Source organism: Phodopus roborovskii, unplaced genomic scaffold, assembly GCF_943737965.1.
Source record: "Phodopus roborovskii unplaced genomic scaffold, PHOROB, whole genome shotgun sequence".
Classification (NCBI taxonomy): Eukaryota; Metazoa; Chordata; class Mammalia; order Rodentia; family Cricetidae; genus Phodopus; species Phodopus roborovskii.
Genome location: NW_026126436.1, coordinates 4915210 through 4936496, shown reverse-complemented (window position 1 = coordinate 4936496; position 21287 = coordinate 4915210). Strand labels below are relative to the sequence as shown.

General features: G+C 38.8%; 1 protein-coding gene across 1 annotated transcript; it reads right to left on the bottom strand.

The window, feature by feature from the left end:
• Window positions 1–18237, bottom strand: Akirin2 (akirin 2). Its single transcript, XM_051187502.1, has 5 exons — window positions 17476–18237; window positions 5381–5524; window positions 2688–2837; window positions 906–977; window positions 1–693 (listed from the first exon to the last, which is right to left on the bottom strand). The coding sequence occupies exons 1-5, from the start codon at window positions 18227–18229 to the stop codon at window positions 683–685; spliced, it is 1131 nt and encodes a 376-aa protein (XP_051043459.1). The 5' UTR covers window positions 18230–18237; the 3' UTR covers window positions 1–682.
• Between the last annotated feature and the right edge of the window lie 3050 nt (window positions 18238–21287).

The window sequence follows — 21287 nt, the reverse complement described above, 5'->3', positions numbered from 1 at the left end:
TAGAAGTAAATGTTTTATTTTTCCAACTAAACTCCAGTGCTACAAGGGCAGTAAAACAATGATACACTGGGGGAGGGGGGGTGGGTGCAGCAATAAACATTTGTTAAAAAGGCTGATAGAATAAATAAAACTACCAAAAAAATAATAATAAAGGAAATCATATAAACCCATTCTGAAACCCCAAGAAAAGTCCTGAAATACAGAAATGCCCTCCTCCTCCACTATTTCACAGAAGTACTGTAGACTAACTGCTTAATTGTCCTGGGATTACATTCTAAATTATTAATAACTGGTTACAGCTTGGTTGTAGTGCACAATTAAAATCACACTAACTTCATCTGACGTGTCATTCTACAGTTTTATTTACATAACCAGCGAAGGGCATGTTCTAGAATGCCAACTTTAATCCCTTTCAAACATTAATATAAAGAAGCCAAATTGTAATGATACAGCAAAACGAGGCCACTGGTATTAATACAAGTAGCAAGGTCCACATCCAGGTGGTAATGACATCACGGAAATTTCCAAAACCAATTGCTGCTGCCTAAGAGTGGTTGCCACTGACGAAAGCTTGAAATAGCCTGTATTCACAGATGGGTACTGGCATTGTTGCTGTCATAGTTGGGACCTCCTGCAACAACTCAACAAGGAACAAGGCAGCCCACAAATGCAAAAAGGTGATTCATGAAACATCTGGAGGAGAAAAGGAATATTAGTGCAAAGAACGAGACAAAATTAAAACATACAAGATAATGCATTCCTAACATCAACCCTAGATTTTTAAGTAACCAAGGGTTACAGCATTTTACTTGTTTTAAGCCTACCTTTTCTCTACATTTTAAATCAACTCTTTAAATATGAAAATATGATCACTTCAGTTTATAGTTCAAAGGTCAAATACTTACAACTAGCAGGCTGTTCTCCATATCGCCGCATTATCTGATCATGGGTAAACTTCACAAATGCATCATATTGTTCTACAAATAAAGGTATGTGTCAATTACAACTTACAAAATCTCTTATAATGTATCTGAAAATATAAAGCCACATGAAAGCACTCTAACACCTTTATCCTTTCCATAAACTTGGTAGTACCTGTCAACAGCTCAAATGAGTTTCCCACAGAATACAACAGAAAAACAACTGAATTCGCTAATACTCTAGCTGATCTACATGACTAATTTGTTCTTCCTTCCCTGGGGCCAATAAAGTGAATTTTGACTTAGGAAAGTTGATTTCCCTTTTTTTACTGAAATGCTCTGGTTCATAGACAACACTGTACCAATAAATAGAAAAAATAATTTCACCAGTATAAACTAAGGTGGGAATAAACCACTTTTTACAATGGATTTCTTGGTGTGGCCATCTGAATAAGAATGGACCCGATAAACTGGGCGTTGGTGGCACATGCCTTTAATCCCAGCACTCCCAGAGGCAGTCGGATCTCTGTGAGTTTGAGGCCAGCCTGGTCTACAGAGAGAGTTCCAGGACAGCCTTCAAAGCTACACAGAGAAACCCTGTGTCAAAAAAACCCAAAAAAGATAGACCCGATAGGTTGATATATTTGAATGATGAGTCACCAAGAAGTGGAACTCTCAAAGAATTAGAAGTACATCACTGGGGGTGGGCTTTTTTGATGTGTAATATTTATTTAACTAGGCAAAGGTGTGTTACATTTGTTTATGCAGCATTTATTATATAAAGATATGTTGTTTTATCTTGCCAGCCCAATGCACCTGATTGGTCTAATAAAAAGCTGAATGGCCAATAGCTAGGCAGTAGAGAGATGGGAGGGGCTGGAGGGCAAGACAATAAGTAGGAGGAGGAATCTAGGCTCAGGAGGAGAGAGAAGAGAATGAAGGAGAACAGCCAGTCAGGCAGCTGTCTGCCAGTCATGGAGTAGGACATACAGCATGAAAAGTGAAAAGCCCGAGACAAAAACGTAGAGGAAGAGAAACAGGTTAAGTTACATGAATGAGCTAGTGGGACTACCATAAGATAAAGCTGTGCATTCATAACTAATAAGTCTCTGTGTTATGTCTTTGGGAGCTGATGGGAGATATCATTCTGTAAATATGTTTCTTGTATTGGTTAATGAATAAAGCACTGTTGTCCAATAGGAAAGCAAGATAGGTGGGACTAGGAGACTAAGAGGAGAGAGGAAGAAGTTGGGAGGAGATTCAAGATGTAGGACCCAACAGGGTAGAACTCCAGGCCCTCTCTCTGGTAAGATAAAGACCATGTGGAAATAGTTAGGTTAATAGAAATGGGTTAATATTTTAAGACAGATCCAGCCAATAATAAACACTAATAACAGGCCAACAGCTTTGTATCTAATACAGTGTCTCTGTGTTATTTGGTGCTGGCACGGCTCTGGGACCAGGCTGGAGGGGAAAGCCTGCTCATAACAGGGACCTGACTGGTGACCCAAAAGAAAGCCTGCTATGGAGCTTTGAGATTTCATAAGCCCAAACCAGAGCTGGGTCCTCTCTCTCTCCTGAAGAATCAGGATGTAGCTCTCAAGTTATTGCTCCTCCAACACCTCTGCAAGCTACCATATGGACTATCTAAAATAAGCAAGCCCCAATGAGATGCTTCTTTCATAAGAGTTGCCCTGGGCATTATGTCTCTTCCCAGTAATACAACAGTGACTAAAACACTGAGATTCTCTAAAATAAATTTATTACCTGCAAGTTTTGTGTTCAGTATTTCCTCATATTCTTCTCGAACTTTCTCTTCTCGTTCTTTCAACAAACGTTCACAGATCATCCCAACCTGCCTTAGAGTAAATAAGGGCTGTTCTTTTTTTAATGGTGAGGATGTTGCAGATGAAGTCCCTATGTATAACATGAATAAAACAGCACCTGATTTAGAACCATAACAATACCTCCTGAATGAAAATTTCATTTAGAACTGTCCCAAGCCATTTAAATTTTATTCTTCATGATAAACAGGTTCAACTAATAATTCTATCAGCCCATGACTCTGGAAAAAGATATGTATCCAGAGGAAAAGCCTAAAGATGAATGGAGAAAATCTCAAATCAGAATCATTGCAACAATGGAGCCCATTACAAAACTTTCACTCTCCATCCCACTGTGTAAAACATTCATTGGCTAATTTACAAATTTTGCTATAAAATAAATGTAACTCTGGTTTAAAGCTTCACTTTAGTGTTAGAGTAACATTAAAAAGATACACTTATTTTATTGTTAATTGCTTATATTTTAAAGTTATACAGTAAAGCCTCACAACCAGATTATACCATTTCAATATTCCTCACTTTCCAAACCCTTTAGTTTCCTATTTAAAAAGAATCATGTCGAAAAAGAAAAAATAGAGATTACCCTTAAAAAAAAGAGTTGCTTGCTATAAGGAAAATTCTGGAATGTAGACACTTAGTTTAAAAATACAACTGATTCTAAGTTTTGAATAGTGGCCATAATCCTCTTCATTAATTTAATAAGATAAAACACTCAAAACTGCAACAGAACCACAAAGTTATCAAACTAAAGCAATTGTATCCAAAAGCAGCCACAACACCAGTGTTTGTCAACAAATTAGCAAGAAATGTTCCTTCCATGTTTTTGTAACAAGAAAAATTCTTTTATACTAACTGTTAAGACAGTGAGCACAAATATGTATTAAAAGCGAATATCTGCACAAGTTGACTCAAGAACAAAGATTCAGAAATGTTCATTTTTGTGACCTCTTAAAAGAGAGCTCTGATCATGATTATCTTTTGAAGTGTGTACTTTTTTCCCTTACAGTTTTTCATTAACCATCTATATTTTATGGTTCTGAAAGATTATTAATGTAAGAGTCACTGATAATATCTAATAATGAGATACACCATAAAGAAAGATTTACCCAGATACTCATCCTCTTTAAAATCATTAGAAGTACTTTGATCTCCTAAAACCACTCTTTAGTGATCTTTCTGGTAACTCACAATTATGACAGCTATCCCTGCTGTGAAGTACTACATACACATGCAAGCACTCGCCTGTATTAACAGTTGTTTCCTCGTCTTGCTCTGAGGTGCCTTCTTCATCTACCTGCACTGACTCATCTTAGTTAGTGAGACTTCCGAGACCTGTCTCTCATCACAAATATTAATGCTAGCTTGCCTTAATTTGAAATCCCAAGCCTTGTTAATTCTAAGAATTAAAACTGATAGTAGAAGTTAAGATCATTATAATTTTAATAAGAATCACCCTCCTGGTGATTCTATAGATCCCCATTGGCAACATTCTACTATTTAGTGTTGAACAATTTCCCTATCAAATTTTATTTGATTACATCTTTGGTTTTTTTTGGGGTGTGTGTGTGTGTGTGTGTGTTGTGTTTTGCTTTGAATTCTGCCAGGTTTTCTTAACCTCTACTAAAGAAGGAAAGCAAGTGTTATTTACTGAAATAAAAGCTATTTTAACAGTGTATTACCAAAGATAATATGGCTCTTTTTTAGACAAGTAACTTCAGCATCCCCTTCACTCAAGTCAGCCCTTTCCTATACACACCTAAACAAAAAACTGATGCCCACTGTAACAAATGTCCGAGAGTACATGAACAGACATTTGTATAAAGCTATCAAAAGAATTTAAGTCATTTTTAAAATTTTATTTTATATTACAATCCCAGTTCCCCCTCCCTCCTCTCCTCCTGCTCCCCAACTTGTGCCCCCCCCACCTCCCATCTGCTCCTCCTCCTCTGAGAGAGTTAAAGCCTCTCCTAGGAAGTGTAAGCCTGTCCCATCATCTTGTTGAGACAGGACCAAGACAACTCCCCACCCCCACACCCTGTGTCTTGGCTGAGCAAGGTATCTGTATATAAATGATTTTTTTTTTAATATAACTGACAGGTCAATAATTTTAAAATGGCAGTGTTCAGAGACACTATTATTTAACAAAGCATATGGTGAGACTGGAAAGAGCTCCATAGTTACAGGTATCTATTTTTCTGCAGAGGACCCAGGTTTTGGGTCCCAGCCCCTACTTGACAAGAGACCTCATTTCATTATCTTCTGGAACTCTAGTTTCAGAGTTCTGACACCCTCTTCTGCCCTCTGTGAGCACCAGGCATACAAGTGGTATAAGTACACACATGCAGATGAAAGTATAAAAATAAATAAAATTGGGTGTTTTTAAAGCATACAGTAAAGCACCGGTGGTGATTTTAAATGGAAGTTACAATTTATACTTAACACAGTGTCCGTTTTAGGGTTACTAAATAAAAGTGCCTGTTGGTTGGTGGGGATCCAGGTGCTGATTATTTTTAATACTATAAATAGCATAATTTTGTTAATCTTGGAGAAAAGCAGTATGCTTTCCCCTTCTTTTCTCACATCACATTTCTTTCACTCATTAAAGTTTCTTATTACCTGGTGATGCTGGTCCACTGATGAGAAATGCATGTGGCTGTGACTCAGAACTACAACCTGGGTCCGTCTGCTGAAAACTAGCTTCTAAATGTCTTCTCTTCTGCATACGCTTATACTCCTGTTTTATGTTGTACAGAATTTGTTCTAAAAGGGAAAAAAGTAAAAATTTGGAAAGATCAAACTTTTCACGCATATATATGGTGTGTGTGTATGAAACATTCCTTTCAAATGACAAGTGCCCACCACCCAACAATTTCTTTGAGCCCAGTTAACAGGAACTTTTTCAGAAGCAGTATATCCAACCCTCTTCTGGTCTTTTCAGGCACATATATGTGGCAACCCCCCCCCCACATATACATAGAATATAAAATATTTTTAAATCATCTATTATTTTTACTTTACTTTTATGTGCATTGGTATTTTGCCTGCATGTATGTCTGTGTGAGAGTGTCAGTTCTAGAAATGGCAGTGCAGGTAATTGTGAGCTGCCATATGGGTGCTAGTAGCTGAACCCAGGTCCCCTGGAAGAACAGCAAGTGTTCTTAACCACTAGGCCATTTCTCCAGCCCCCATAAAATGAAATCTTAAAAAGAAAGAAAGGAAGGAAGGAAGGAAGAAAGGAAGAAAGAAGAGGAGGAGAAGAATATACATACCACCTGCAATTTAGCATTTTACTCGAAACAGTGGTCAGGTAGTCTAAAACACATTTTACTCAGAGAAAACTCAGAGCTCATATCTATCTATCTATCTATCTATCTATCTATCTATCTATCTATCTATCTATCTATCTATCTTTAAATTAACAGGCATTTCCAATAATTAGAAGGGAAGACTATGTACATTCAAGCTTGTGCCAGTGAAGTGACCACAGATCTAAAATGACAAAATACATGGAATTTCATCATGCATAAAATTGTCAGTCATTAATTAATAGGAAGCACAATGAAACCTGAAACTTTGTCAGCATTAGCAACAAAGAATTTTGAATCTTGGGGAGAAAGGCCCATAAGAAGTGATATGGTACAAGATGGAGTCTTTTTAATAAGAACCACTGTACTACCATGCATTATCTTGAACATAGCCACTGAAACAATAAAAATTACATCCAGCTAATCATTCCTGAGCCAATATGACCCACTATACCAAGATTTCTAACTGCAAATAGGTACATTTGATCCAATCAGAAAGTGCCTCCCTGAGGTTTTTACTCCCATTGTCACCCACCTCCACACTTTCTCAATGACCCTTTAGTTCTATTCATCCTAAATAAAGCAAAAGATGCACCAAGTGAAGCATTAACTTCTATATTCAAGACTTAATATTTGATACAGTTGCATTTAATTTTTAATCTTCAGTAGTCTCTTTTCTTTGCCTAAGGAATTATTCAGAATTAAAAAAAAAAAAAAAAGATCATTGAGTCTTTTGCCTACATATGCTTAACTACACCATATGCATGCAGTGCCAGTAAAGACCAGAAGAGGGCATTTGATTTCTTGCAACTGGTGTTAAAGACAGTTGTGCATGCTGGGAATAGAACCCAGGTCCCCTGCAGGTGCTCTTAACCACCAAGCCATTGCTCCAGCCTTTCCCTCTCTAAATATTTTAAATGCTGTCAATTCCACTGTAACCAACAAGAAAAAAAGAAAAAGAAACTCAAATGAAATCCAGTCTAGATTTCATTTAAACAAAGGCTCTAAAACTGGCAGCACATGATCAGTGTTATAGAATCAATGACCTAACTTTACTTAGACAATATCCAGGCAGCACAAATTACAAACCATTAACCTGGTTCGATTTACTTCTAGAACTAAAACAGTTTCAAAGCCTCCTCAAAATTTCCCACATTAGTTTAACATGTACATTACTTCTATTCAGATATCTGACTTAAGCTCCTACTGCACCTATAAAGTAATAATGGTGTACTAAAGTCCTTCTATGTATCAGTAAAATACTTATCTACTTATTCTGAAGGCAGTTAAGTATTTTATCCAAGAACATGTAAAATATCAACATTGTATTGCCAACACAAAATACATCAAAATAAAAAGCCAAAGCTTCATTTGCCAGAGTCCTTTAGAGCAAATATTCCAGACTAGCTGTATCCCAGTGGTTTGTGCCTCTCTTTATAAACTTTATAAAGCCTGTATTACTCTTTTACTACAAAAAAAAAAAAAAAAAAAAAAAAAAAGTGAAAACACCAGCAAATTCTAACTCTAGGTATTTTCATTCTAAAATTTGGTAAATAACCCTGTAATAATAAAATTTGCTTCCATATAGCTATGTTTATCTTTAATGTGTTCTATACCATTTCTTTCTTTAAAAAGAAAACATTTGTGTGTATGTACCCACATCCATGTACACCACCACACATGTTGGGGTCTGAGGACAATTTGGGAAGACACTCTTTCCTTCCACATGGCAGCAAGTGCCCTTACACATTTAGCCATCTCACCAGCCAATTTGCCATTTAAAGTGAACATACATCTAGATGAAGAATGACTAAACAAAGGAATCTTGAAAAAATTATGATTTATAGAAAAGAACACAGCTGATTATAAAATCTGTTCACAAGTACAGTAAATCTGCAGTAGCCATTATGTCTGAACATTAAGAAACTTTCAAATATACAATTCTGCATTTCACAAGTAGTACCATGTTGCTGTAAGTTCAAATACACACAAATTGGTACTGATATAGAGACCCATCTTTGTAAAGCAGTTATTTTTCAAAATCATCAATTTAGAAATTAAAACAGTTCTTAATTTCTCCATTAAGAAGAACATGTGAGACCAGCCTGGCTGATCTACATAGTAAGTGAGTTCCCACCATCCAGTGCTATGTAATGAAACCCTGTTAACTAATTAACTGCACAATGGGATTCAGAACCCAAAAAAACCTCAATTAGCAGGTGGATTCTCTTGCTACTAAATTCTCATTCACATGACACCAAAAGGGATGTGTTAATCCGACTGCTTTGTTGTGTGCCTCTATTGTAAGTATCTTCTCAAATAGCTCACACATTACAAAACTGTGGGGTAATCTTAAATTTTAAAGCAAAGCAAAAACAGCAACAGTATTAAGTAGGGGAGAGAAAGGGGAAATTGAACAATCAAAACCCAAAAGAGGGAAAATGTGTGTACTACAAAGAACACATGGTTCCACCTAATCTAGAAGCAGGGGACCCAGCTCACATTCCAATTCACCACAGTCATAAAAGCAAAATAATTTATAGTTACTAAAAGGGTTTTGTAATAAGCTGCTGAAATATCTCGTTATCATTGGCTTTGTACTACCAGTGGAATAACAGAATTTGCCCTTGCAGTGGTTACAGCTTTTCTTCCTAGTACAGATGATAAATGAATGAATGCCTCTTAGACAGAAATGTTATCTACTGTAAACTTAGAATCTAACTTGGCTTGCCAAGACAGAGTAGATTTTTTGAGGATAGCATAATTAAAGTTGAAATACAAATCCATTTCCTATTCACGTGATCGGGCACTCTTTTCCTCCCAAATAAGCTACAAAGAAAAATGGTGCCAACATTTGCTAAGTGATGTTTCACACTAAATAACATCCAATTTGACTCTAGTACCTTCTTTTATTGTTTTTCAAAAAACATGTTTATGTGTGTCTGTCTGTGAACATGTGTGGGTGCCCAGAGGCCAGAGATGACCCTGGACCTGGAATTACAGGCAGTTGTGAGCTGAATACCATGGGTGCTGGGAACAGAATTCAAGTTCTCTGCAAGAGCAATAAGCACTCTTAACTGCTGAAGGATCTCTCCAGACCTGCGTTTTCTTTAAAAAAAAAAAAAAAAAAAAAAAAAACAAATATGAATGTGTGGCCAACATCTGAAAAACTGTCTCTTTGATCTCTCCTAAGATAATCATATGGCTGACAGTAAGTAAACAAATACCTTTTTCTATAGTGACTACTATAAATAAGAGTTAAGACTAACTCTCCACAAGAAAATATATCTGATCGAAATGTAAAGATTAATCCATGAACTTTAAAAGCTAATAGATATTGAGCTAGGAGTGAGAGATGGGGTGACAATGTAGTGGCCCTCTTGTAATTCCACCTCAGAAGGTGAAGACAACACAGGAACAAAATGGCTCGCTCTGGATTCAACTGAGAGAGCCTGCCTCAGTAACTAAGGTTAAGAGTGATTGAGGCATGTGGTTCTATGGCACAATGGATAGCACATTGGACTTCTAGTGACGTAGAGTAATTGAGGCAGACTCCAGATGTCAATCTTGAACCTCAACTAAGAGGCATACAATCATACAAACATATTTACCACACCCACACACTTAGGGGAAAAAAATATAAGGAGATTTCACAAAAATCCTGGCTTCTATTAGTAGGGTAACTATGGGGATGATCTAACAATAAAGGGTCCAAGTCCCTCCCCATAGCTAGAATCAAGAGAAATGGTCTGGATTAAAGATACAAATTATTGAGTCATCTCTAAGTAGAAACTGAAGTCATGGGACTCCTTAGGGAGCTATTAAGTGAGGTGGCCAGGGCTGAAATTAGAACTAAAGATATATCCTACATTTGCCAGGCAGTGGTGGTCCACACCTTTATTCCCAGCACTCAAGTGCCAGAGGCAGGCAGATCTCTTGAGTTCTTGGCCAGTCTGGTCTACCCAGGACAGCCAAGGCTGTTTCAAAGAGAAACCCTGTCCCGCCCCTCCCCCCAAAATCCTATATTTAATGCTAGATGAATACAGAAAAAAAAAGTGTCAAAAGACAATTAAGCATGGAAACAGGTATCTAAAAGCTATTCCAAATTACTTTTGGTGCAAGACCTACAAGAAAACAATTATTTTAACTCAAGACCTGAAAACAACAAAGTCACAGCAAAGATCCGTTTGAAAGGTCTGTGGGTAGGGGTGGTAAGGAGGACAAGGTTCCTTTGGAGGAGAATTCTTCCTTGACTTTTATTAACTCATTTCATCCACAAGGAGACTTATAAATCTGAGCCTGGGACAAACTTGGTAGTGTTAGTACTAGAAAACTAAAGAAACTGCCACACTCTGACCTCTTTTTTTTCTATAGGAAGTCAAGATTATTTACTGAAAGGCATGATTGCTAGACAAATTTTAAAAGTCCCATTCAGCTCTGTCCTATTGCTAGCACTAAAGTGGAAATGCTTTTCAGTCCACTAACCCTTAGAGGCAGGTACTACCATCATATTCAAATGTATAAATGACTTCTGTTTCAATGTCTTCCTTCTGAAATGTCACAGTCAAAACAGATTTGAGCCTGAGGCCCACAGGTTAAAATCTACCACTCTTCTTGCTTATCGTTATACCAAGCCAAAATTCTACAAGTGCCACAAAACACCTAAATAAATCACAATAAAGAAAGCTAATGTTTAAAATCAGAATGCCAAAACAGCACATACTGATATCTAAAATGAAATATAATTCCTTCTACCTTGAAACAAGACCACTGACTATATGCAAAACAAATTGTAAGAAATCTCATGCTTTGACCAGAAATTCACATAAGAGATGGCTCATGAGTCTCTAAACTGACTCCTCCCTATGTTCAAGGGAGTATTGTGTTGTTTTAAGTAAGGGATTACTCTATAAACCAGGAGATAAGCATTGCTGCATGTCACAATGCCAGTCTCCAATAATGTATTATTTCCCACTAAGCCACTGAAGAGCTGGTACAGCCAACCCTGTCTTGGCACAGCAACTATTATCTGTACTGCCAATTTTATCATTTAGAGAGGTTTCTTCCAGGTAACTATATTTCAGCACTGGGTAGTCTCTTAGGATTAGGGACAATAATACTTGGAAAATTCTACTGTATTTTATACAATGGCTTAGGCAGTTTAACATTGCTCACAGTACTCTCTATTTTTGAAGCAGAGTCTCAACATGCATCCCAAACCAGCCTCAAACTATTCAACTTATCCTCCTGCCTCAGCTTCCTGAGTGCCACAACATTCAGCACCATCTCATTATAAAAAAAAAAAAGTTGGGCACTGTGGCATGTTCCAGGACAGTCAGAGCTATGTAAAGACCCTTTCTAAACAAACAAGCAAATGGATTATGTTTCCATAAATAAATAAAGGATGAAAGAATAAACAGCAAAAAAGAAAACAGCTCTCCTAAGCTCATACCTAATCTATCTTCATTCTTTTTTTTTTCTTGAGGCATTGTTAATGTAGCAACAAATATGAATACTAAAAAGTCAGTGAATATATATATATATATAATTTCATTAAAGTGAGTAAATCTTCGATAATGGTGAAGGAGACTTTTAAAAATATTGTAATGCTAACAGTCCACACTTATCACCCAGGAGGAATATGAGGAAACGTTAATCTTGGTGCTGGAGAAATGGCTCTTGCAGAGGACTGAGGTTCCATTCCCAGCACCTACATTATGGCTCACAACCATCCCTAACCCCAGTTCTAGGGGGGTTTGACACCTCTTCTAACTTGGGGGCACTGCACGTGTGGGATGCATGTTCATAAACACTCATACGTATAAAATAAACTTTAAAAAAAAGTACCCAGAAATATCATTTAAAACTTTCACTGCAGTAGTTACAACTCAACTGAATTACACTTTGCTCATAAAATATTTTAACTACAGGGTCACACAACAGTCTAAAAAGAAAAACTGATACAGAATTACATAGAAAACTACAATTCTATTGTTTCCCAACTGCAGTACTTCTAAGAAACCTGGGAAATGGCAACTGAAGAACTCAACAAATAAATTCAACATTTTAAAGCTTTGTGTAAAGACATTAACCAAGAGGGTACTAATAACTTTGAAGCAATTTTCAAAGTTGGTATCTGTTTCATGTGACCCATGCTAGCCCTAAAAATTCAGGGTCATTGCTACAAGACTATTTATGAATCTCTCAGATAAGAGTTGAGATACACTGAGATAAACTGAGTTCTAGAATCAACATACAGAGCAGTCATCTGCAGATGCCAGACCTGTTCAAAGATGAAGTGTTTCCCTTCTCTTTACTTTTTTAAAGTTGATAATCTTATCCAAGGCAAATAATTTATCAAATTTTCTCATATGCACAGAGAAAATTCTGTGGGTTAACAGTACTAGACAGTATTAAGGTCAATAGTATGGGGGCACTGTTTAAACACTGGGACTATAAGAATCAAAAATTCTGATTAATTCAGTTACAGCTACTTGAAAATAACCATCTCCAGTACCCTTATATATCTAGTTTCAGCAACAACTCTCCAAAGTACTCTTACTATCATTTTGTATTTTTAATGTTTCTTTTCAGATAGTAAAACATAGCTAAAACTAGACACTTACACTTAATCGATTTTCTTTACACTTTGATTTTTCATGTAAATGCACATGAAGGCCAAAGGACAACTTTTAGTTCTTTTCTTTCCACCATGTATGTCCCAGTGATTAAATACAGGGGCCCTCCTTCAGGCTTGGCAGAAACACTTTTACTGGCTGAACCATCTTGCTAGCCCTCAATCTCTTATTTTCAACCTTTCAAGCATGTTGCTACCTACCCCTGTTTTCCTGGCCTATCTTAACAGTAGGGAAAACATACCTAAGTAACAAAAGAACAAAGTAATTCAAAAGCGAAGACTGACTCTGTGGCAACTCTGGTAGCTAGTAGCATCCCTACATGGTTAGCCTATATGTTTCTGAACTCAAAAGTTAGGCTTCACTTTTTTTTTCTCCTACCTTAAGGGGAGAGGGTCTAAAATGAATACAAATGCCTTGTACTGTAGTTCTTTAATAGTCCTAAACATAAGACTTACTTGGGGAGATTCTTGCTACACTCTACCACTTAGCCAACATGCCAATGCCAACACAATAGGATTTTTAAATGCATAATTTTTAGGAATATGAAACAACTGGGGCTACACACTCCTAAAGATCAGGTTTATAATCCATTATACAAAGACCACTATTAAAAGCATTTATTTGCTAATCCCACTGAGAAACTGGAAGTAACTTAACAGCTGTCTAAATAACCCCAAATATTAAAAGACACTTCTGGCTCAATAAAATGACATCTGAAGTGACACACTGCCTTCTCCAACAGACATCTCATTTGTTTGCCTAGAACCATTTATATTTCCTTTAAGCCAGCTGGTGTCTCCATTTGGAGGCATGTATCAATGTCTAGTGAACAATCTATTCTCCATTCACAAGCTGTAGTTTCCATTTTTTTAATGGAAAGTTTCCAACAAATACAATGAGTTCCTAGAATGGAATTTAACTCTTTGTCCAACTCAGTTCCTAAAATAAAACTACAGCAATGGTACCAAGCTACAATGTACACATTAATGCTACCTAGCCAACTCACAAAGAAGTCAACATCCATAGAAAGCCATTCACCAGACCATTGATTCATAGTATAATTATAAAAACACTGTGTTAGATCTGACTGACAGTTTCTTACAATGTTGCATAATACTTTGGTTTTATTAAAACAATTCATTTCATGAGGCTGTGGTGGTACACACTTTCAATGCGGGAGGGGTGAGAGCAGAGGCAGACAGATCTGTGAGTTCAAAGCCAGCCTGAGCTGCTACACAGAGAAACACTGTCTCAAAAAACAACAATAACAAAAACAAACAAAAACTCCTTTCTTAGGAATGCCAAACAATCTTTTGGTTACACAATAATATAGACATTAAAAAAGAACTCAGGTTGCCCAGATGTCAGGGAATTCCAGAATCAAACTGTCTTTTTGACATGACAAGACTGATATACAGCAATAGTCGTCACAAGTCCAAGACCTGCATAAGATCAAACCTGTCAACATTTATACCCAAGACTCTGCCCTTAGCTGGGTTGATGGAGAGTCCATTTTCTTTACGTTCTTACTAATCAGCCATACTCCAATGGATGACCCCCAAATTCATGAGTTTATATTAGCAACACAAACTGGGACTTGATAGGTTGGAGGGGGACATGAAATGGGAAACAGGGAAAGGGATTGGCTGGAATGGATCTGGGAAGAATTAGGTTTTTGACCAAAATACACTTACTGTATTTATGCTTTAAATGCTCAAAATACTTGGGGGAAAAAAATACATCCTTAAAATCTTAGATAAGGCAGGGCAGGGCAAGGCAAGGCAGCACCCACCCTTTAATCCTGGCACTTGGGAGACTGAGGCAGGCAGAACAGAGTTCCAGTCTAGCCAGGACTACATGATGAGACCATTTTAAACTCTCTCTCAACCCACCCATCCTCACCATCCACTATCCTTTTACGCACTAAGTATTTTAAGCATCCCTGAATTATAATACTAGACCAGAGTGCTCAAACTTGGGGGGGGGGGGTCATGTAAAAGATCAGACAATAAATATGAAGCAAAATATTCTCTCCACAACTTTAACAAGATAACATGTAGTGGACTTTAAACTTTAAAGAAGGAGGGCAGGCACAACTGTATCAACTCTTTTTCATGGCATTGACATCTGAATTCCTTTGATTTTTCAATGTCATGAAATAACCATTTTTACTCTTTTTCAACCATTTTTAAATGTTTAAAAAGAAATCCTTATCTCCCAGACTGTACAAACACAGGACCATAGTTTGTCAAGCCTACCTAAAGCACAGTTCTGAATCAGTAACTCAAGTATACCAAAAGTCATGTTTGGATATAATGTATAAAAAGGGGCAACAGAAGCCACTGTTAATTAACATAATAACAGTTTAAGTCTTGAGGATAAGAAAACAAGCAAGATCCCTTCTAGTCCTTTTCTCTAGTATTAAGTAGCAAGTTTGAAATATATTGACTTAAGTAAGAGTAGTCATCAAATCAAAATTTGGAATCACATTCTTGGAATGTCTAAAATAACAGTCAGGTTATTTTAGGGCCCAAGTTCCTGAAGCTACTAAAAAGCCACATTAAAGCTTCAACACCATCAGAAGTAACCATGAGGTATCTTTTCTAAAAGAGAACAATGACAAAACAAACTGCATTTGGTACATTCTTTGTATAAACTTTCAGTTCTTTAGTTTTAACCTAAAGTTGTTCAACCATATATTTTCAGGTGCCATTAAAAATTACAGTAAATATGTACATTTTAGCAAACTTCAGCATTCTTCCCTTATTATTCAAGAAGTCAATCCTGTACACTAATATTATTAATTGGAATACCCACTTACTATTTAGCAAACTCTATAAACATCAATTAGGATTTGACTTTAGGTTTCAAGATGTGATCAAATTGTATTAGTGGGCTTAAAGACTAGCAATAATTCTGGTCATTTTACTATTGTATTCCACCTAATTGAAATTTGAGATAACAAGGAGCCAAAGATATCAATGACTGTTCAAATACATCAAGGGCATGTCAAATTCCAAGAATCATTATTGTTTCTGAAAAAGTTCCCTTTAAGTAAAGGAAGTTGTGATAGCTCCCTGCTGTTTTATATGTTCACGATTATTTTAATTGCATAAGGATATTGTAACTCACAAACCTAGCACTACCTCCAATGAAATTTATTGCTGGTTACAGCTATTTTGAAATGGCCTCATTAGTAGTTAGGGCACCATTTCAATGCTCAAAGATAACGTTTCATTAAAGACAATTAAGAATGTCTACCCATAGACTTCATCCCTCACTTTTTTCAGTAATGTCTAAGCCAGTGGTTCTTAACCTTCCCAGTGCTGCAACCTTTTAGTGCAGTTCCTCATGTTATGACACAACCATAAAATTATTTCGTTGATACTTCATAACTGTAATTTTGCTACTGTTGTGAATCATTATGTAAATATCTGACATGCCAACCCTATTGGGGTCTCAACCCACATGCTGAGTACTGCTGACCTAAACAAATCAATCATGAATGCCTTTATACATATAGAAGGGGAGAAGATGGTTTATGTATCATTAAATAAAATTCTTGGCATTCCTATGAAAACTGACTATAACTCTTAAAAGCCCTAAGTTACAACAAATGTTTAACAGCAAGAATAGGTAACTGAGGTCTCACCATGGATTTGGGTATGGATATTTAAAATGTGACATTAAGACCCACTTGGTACAGTCAATTGCCTATGGAAGTTACCAAATAAAGAACTACATAGTTTCCATGTTTTTAAAACGAGTTACTGAGAAAAAAAATTAATGAAGCTAATCAAAGCTTTAAGGATGATAGCACCAAGGGGGCACACACACTCTCTACTCACTAACTCCTCTCTCTGGCACTAACTCACAAACCTTTTCGTTCACACACAGAGGAAATAGATTTACATTTCAAGTCCACAAAAGTCTGCCCTAAGACTGGGCATACAAAGATTTCAAAGTGCAGAGGGGTAAAGGGATTCCATGTAATGTACAAAAGCAACCAAAGGTACACCCAGCAGTCACTTTCAGAATGTTTCAAGACTTCAAGTCTGAAGTCCACTGGAATCTCGATTTATTCGTTACTCTCGTGGCTAGGGTGTTTTTCGTTGGGATATCTAAAAGCATTTACAAATAAATTAGTCAGTCCCAATTTGAAGTACAAGTTCGTTTTCATTAAAAGTTCAAGATTTCTTAAGGACCAGACGCATAGCAAGATCACATTACAGTACTCGGGAAGAACATTTGCTTTGTTGTTGACCCTGCTAGGGAAACAGGTCTTGACTCAGCCAAAGTGGCGTTCTTGTGGGTGATTAATGACAGGCCTACAACTCGCCCCAGTGACATCCATCCCCCTCCAGGCCCCACCCCTTCTATACTAAAATCAGCCAAGTCTAAAATGGAGGAGGGGCTGCCTTCTCGCCTCAAACCACTCTCAGTCAGTGAGTTAATAGCTGCAACCAATCGATTCAGCCCAAGAGACCGGGAGATTCGGGTGAAATGTGACCCTTCTCTCGAAAGACTTATAAATAATATCACCCTCTCTGATCATTTCCGCTGGGTCTCTACATAAGGAAACAATTCCAGTCATCCTGCCCCCAATTGATCTTCCTCACAATGAGCTACCCCATAATGCCGACCAACACGGCCCGAAACCACCCAACCTGCCGACACCGCCCCCACCTTGGTTCGGGCCCTTCCCTTTGTGTCCGCACCCAAGCGCCCAGCCGCAGCCCACCCCGGCAGCCCCGGGGCCGGGGCCCACCTGTGGTGAGGCGAGAGGAGACGTCGCCGAAGGGAGAAGGCTCCATCCGGAGATACTTCTGCGGGGAGGCGGCCGCGGCCGAGGCAGCGGCGGCGGCGGTGGCGGCCGCAGGGGAGGCGGTAGCCGACGCCGGTGCCGACAAAGGCGCGCACCGCCTCCGCTTCGGGGACGCCGGGCTCAGCAGAGGGTCGAAATCCAGAGTCCTTTTCAGAGTGGCTCCGCACGCCATGGCGGCGGGCAGCCGAGGCCCGGCTCGGGCGGGGCCGGGAAGGACGGGGCCAAGCGGGCCTCCGGTGTGCCCGGTGGGTGGGGGGCCCGGGAGAGCGGAGCCGCGACAGGGCAGGTGGGCGAGGCGCGAGGGTCGCGCCGCGGGCTCGGGGCCGTTCCCGAGAAGCCGGGCCGCCCCCGCCGTGCGCTCGGGCTGAGCGCGCCGAGGCTCCTGCGCGGACACCGGCTTCCCTTCCGAAGTGGACCCGGCCAGGGGCGCGACCCAAACGCGATCTCCAACACGCCGGTGCGGACAGAAGCGAGCGAGCGTGGAAGCTGGGAGGTGGCTGCGGCCGCAGGGCGCCAGGCAATGCACTCGACCCTCTCCTTCTTCACAGAGCAACTCAGCCACCCGCCGCCGGCCCCAATATGGCGTCAATAACAACGCCGCCGATTCAAATCCTGCGGCTCCAGGGCGCCTGCGCACGGGGGGCGGGCCCACCCGAGTGCATTCTGGGGTTTGTGGGGTTTCGCTGAGGGCTGGCATCCGCCTGAAAGGCGGTTACCGGGCAGTCACAGAAACTACGACTCCCGTCATTCAAGGCGCGAGATCCCGAGTTCCGGGTTGAAATTTAAATACCCCCTCATAAGTAAGAGTCTGAAAAAGATGTAAGGAAGAGAGAAAGGAGAACCTCTGAGACAGTGGGAAAGAGGAAGCGGACCCGTAGGAAAAGCAAGCTAATCAACTTAGAGACTAACTTAAACGGGAAATATCAAAGAGCCAATCTAATAGCGAGAGAGATTAATTTAGATATCAAAAGCGCCCCAAACCAAATCTGTCACATTGAAGGGATAGGAAATAATGAAAAACACCAATTTGGGACCGTGAGATCCCAATCAAAGATCCAGATTACAGGATCTTTGAAGTCTATGCTTTGCGCTTCCCGGCTAGCTACTTGTTTCCACAAAGCTGAAAATGAGTTTGAACGAAGCACAGAGTAAATTATTTCACTCTAAGCAAAAAGCAATTGGCACCAGAAATTATTTGTTGGGTTTGGAAGGTGGGGCGGGGTTTGGGGAAAGGCAAGCAAATGCCTAGGAAGCAGAACCCATTTTGTCAGCAAGGGGAGGAAATGTTTCTAAAATTTGTGTTTAATCAAATATCCAAAATAAGGGTTAAATACAGCATTGATGAATTAAATTATGTCGATACTTTATATCTTCTGCCTGTGGGTGCCAGCTCTACAATGTTACTTGACTACCTTATCAAATGATTATAAATGTTAACTATGTCTAATGCTCACTCGTTTAAGCTGTTTACTCAGAAATCAACATATGTAGTCACTTTATACTGGTTTTGAACAGTAATTCGATATATCCATTTGTTCAGAATTGTTTAATACCACAAAGATCAGCCTTCTTCATAGCACTGTATAAGCAGCTAAGCCGCGCTTATTTTAATTTAGAATGTATTCTTTAGAAAGTCTCTTTTGAGGAAGAACAGCATTCTGTGAAACAATCACTTAACTAAGACATTTACTAAGGAAGTGTTTATTAACTTGTAAACATTCTACGGAATCTACTATTATGATAAAGCTGACCAAGTATGCATATTTTGTGTAAATGAGCAGAAAAAGATAGGTTTTTGAGAAATATTTTTATGTTTATTTTTGTGTGTGATAAGGTGTGATATATCCCAGGCTGGCCTCAGATTCACTCTGTTGCCAAAGATGACCTTGAACTTCTGAACTTCCTGCCTCTACCTCCTGACAACTAAGATTAAGATTCCAGGCATGTGCCATCATATTCAGTTTAGGAACTGCCACTAAGCTGTATTCTCTGTTTGTCAGAATTCATTTTTCCCACTAAGATTTGACCATGGGTAGCATAGAAGTAAAAAGGGATGAGAGGGACAAATTGAGGTTGTGTGGAAGAGGGGAAGAGAATAAACATTTGTGAAACAAAAGCACAAAGGGAACTGCCAGGGGAACAAGGCCTGGAAGGAATAACAAAAACAAACTAGATATGAAAGTGCCGTGATGAAACCTATTGCATTGCATAATTTTAATATATAAATAAGATGTTCAGTAGGATAAATAAAGCAATTGTGCAAAAGTCAGAAAGAAAGAAATCATAAGGATTACAAGTGTTGGACATTCTAATTGTCTGGAAATGTCAATATAGCTAATATAGTTTGCTCATTTATGCTTCTAGTTTTTGTTCTTCGTTGTTTGTTATTTTTGAAACTAAATTATTAGTTCTAGTTGTTGTTCTATTGCTCTGAAGAGACACCATGATCAAGGCAACATATAAAATAAAAGCATTTAACCAGAGGTTTGCTTACAGGTTCAGAGGGTTAGTTCATGGTCATCATGGAGAAAAGCATAGCAGCAGGCAGGGATGTATGGCAATGGAACAATAACAGAGCTCACATCTTGATCTTGAGGTGGGAGGCAGAAAGAGAGACAGTAAAACTGGTCCTGATTTTGTGACTTTACCTCCAACAAGGCCAAACCTCCTAATCCTTCCTAAATAATCCACCAACTGGAAACAAAACTTTTAATATATGATGCTATGGGGCCATTCTTACTCAAATCACCCCCATTAATTACTTTGATTTGGGATTTTGTTTTGGTTTTATAGCTCTAGTGGTTCAGTGTATACATTAGATATTTCTATTCTCTGGTACCAGGGTTCCCTGTAGGGCAACATTCAGTTTTGACATGGTTTATAAGGTGTTACATTAAGTTTTTCTTCCTATAATTTTAATTGGTGTATTTATAGTAATGTGGGTTTTCCTTAATTCTTTTTTCTCTTTGGTTTAAATTAAAACATGGCTGAAGTTGGAAAGCTGGAAATTCTGTCAGTAACAGTAATTCCCCCCCCCCCCCCGTGTGTGTGTGTGTGTGTGTGTGTGTGTGTGTGTGTGTGTGTTTCCAAGACGGTTTCTTTGTATAACCCAGGGTTCCTGGTAGACCAGGTTGGCCTCAAATTCACAGAGATCTGCCTGTCTTCGCCTCCTGAGTGCTGGGATTAAAGGTGTGCATCACCACCAGGCCAAAATTTCTCTTATTATTAAGCCTGATGCTATAGGCCTATATGGCAGGCAGGAGGATCAGGAGTTCAAATTCATGTTGACCAAATAGCAACTTCATGGAAATCTTGGGCTACACAGACTCTGTTTCAACAACAAATGAATTCATACTAGAGTATGTAAACTTTCAAATCCAGACTGATATTCTTTATAAAGACAGAATGAAATGCAGATGCTTATGGAGACAGAGGTTACAGTGAGCCATTTACAACAGAGTAACACATGAGTGCCCGCTAGCCACCCAGTAAGTAGAAGACAAACTCTCCCTTACAGTCCTCAGAAGGAGCCAACCTGACAACACCTAGACCTTGGAAGTCTAGTCTCCAGAACTTTGAAGCCATACATTTCTGTTGTTTAAACCACCCATTGTATGGTACTTAGAGGATTGTGATGATTATTTGAGATCTATGAGGAAAAGGTTGTATTTAATACTGACAGGGCTGGGCCATCTCCCTTCCACAAATGACTAAGGAGCTAGCTGAGAAATTGCTAGGACCAGGAGCACCCTCTG

Bases quoted from the DNA above. Each gene is read 5' to 3' on its own strand.
- Akirin2 (XM_051187502.1), bottom strand. From the start codon at position 18,229: ATGCCAGCCCTCAGCGAAACCCCACAAACCCCAGAATGCACTCGGGTG. The intron at 5,525-17,475 runs GTGGGCCCCGGC...TTTCCCTTTTAG, and splicing joins CTCCTCTCGCCTCACCACAG to AACAAATTCTGTACAACATA. The intron at 978-2,687 runs GTAATAAATTTA...CTTTATTTGTAG, and splicing joins ACTGAACACAAAACTTGCAG to AACAATATGATGCATTTGTG.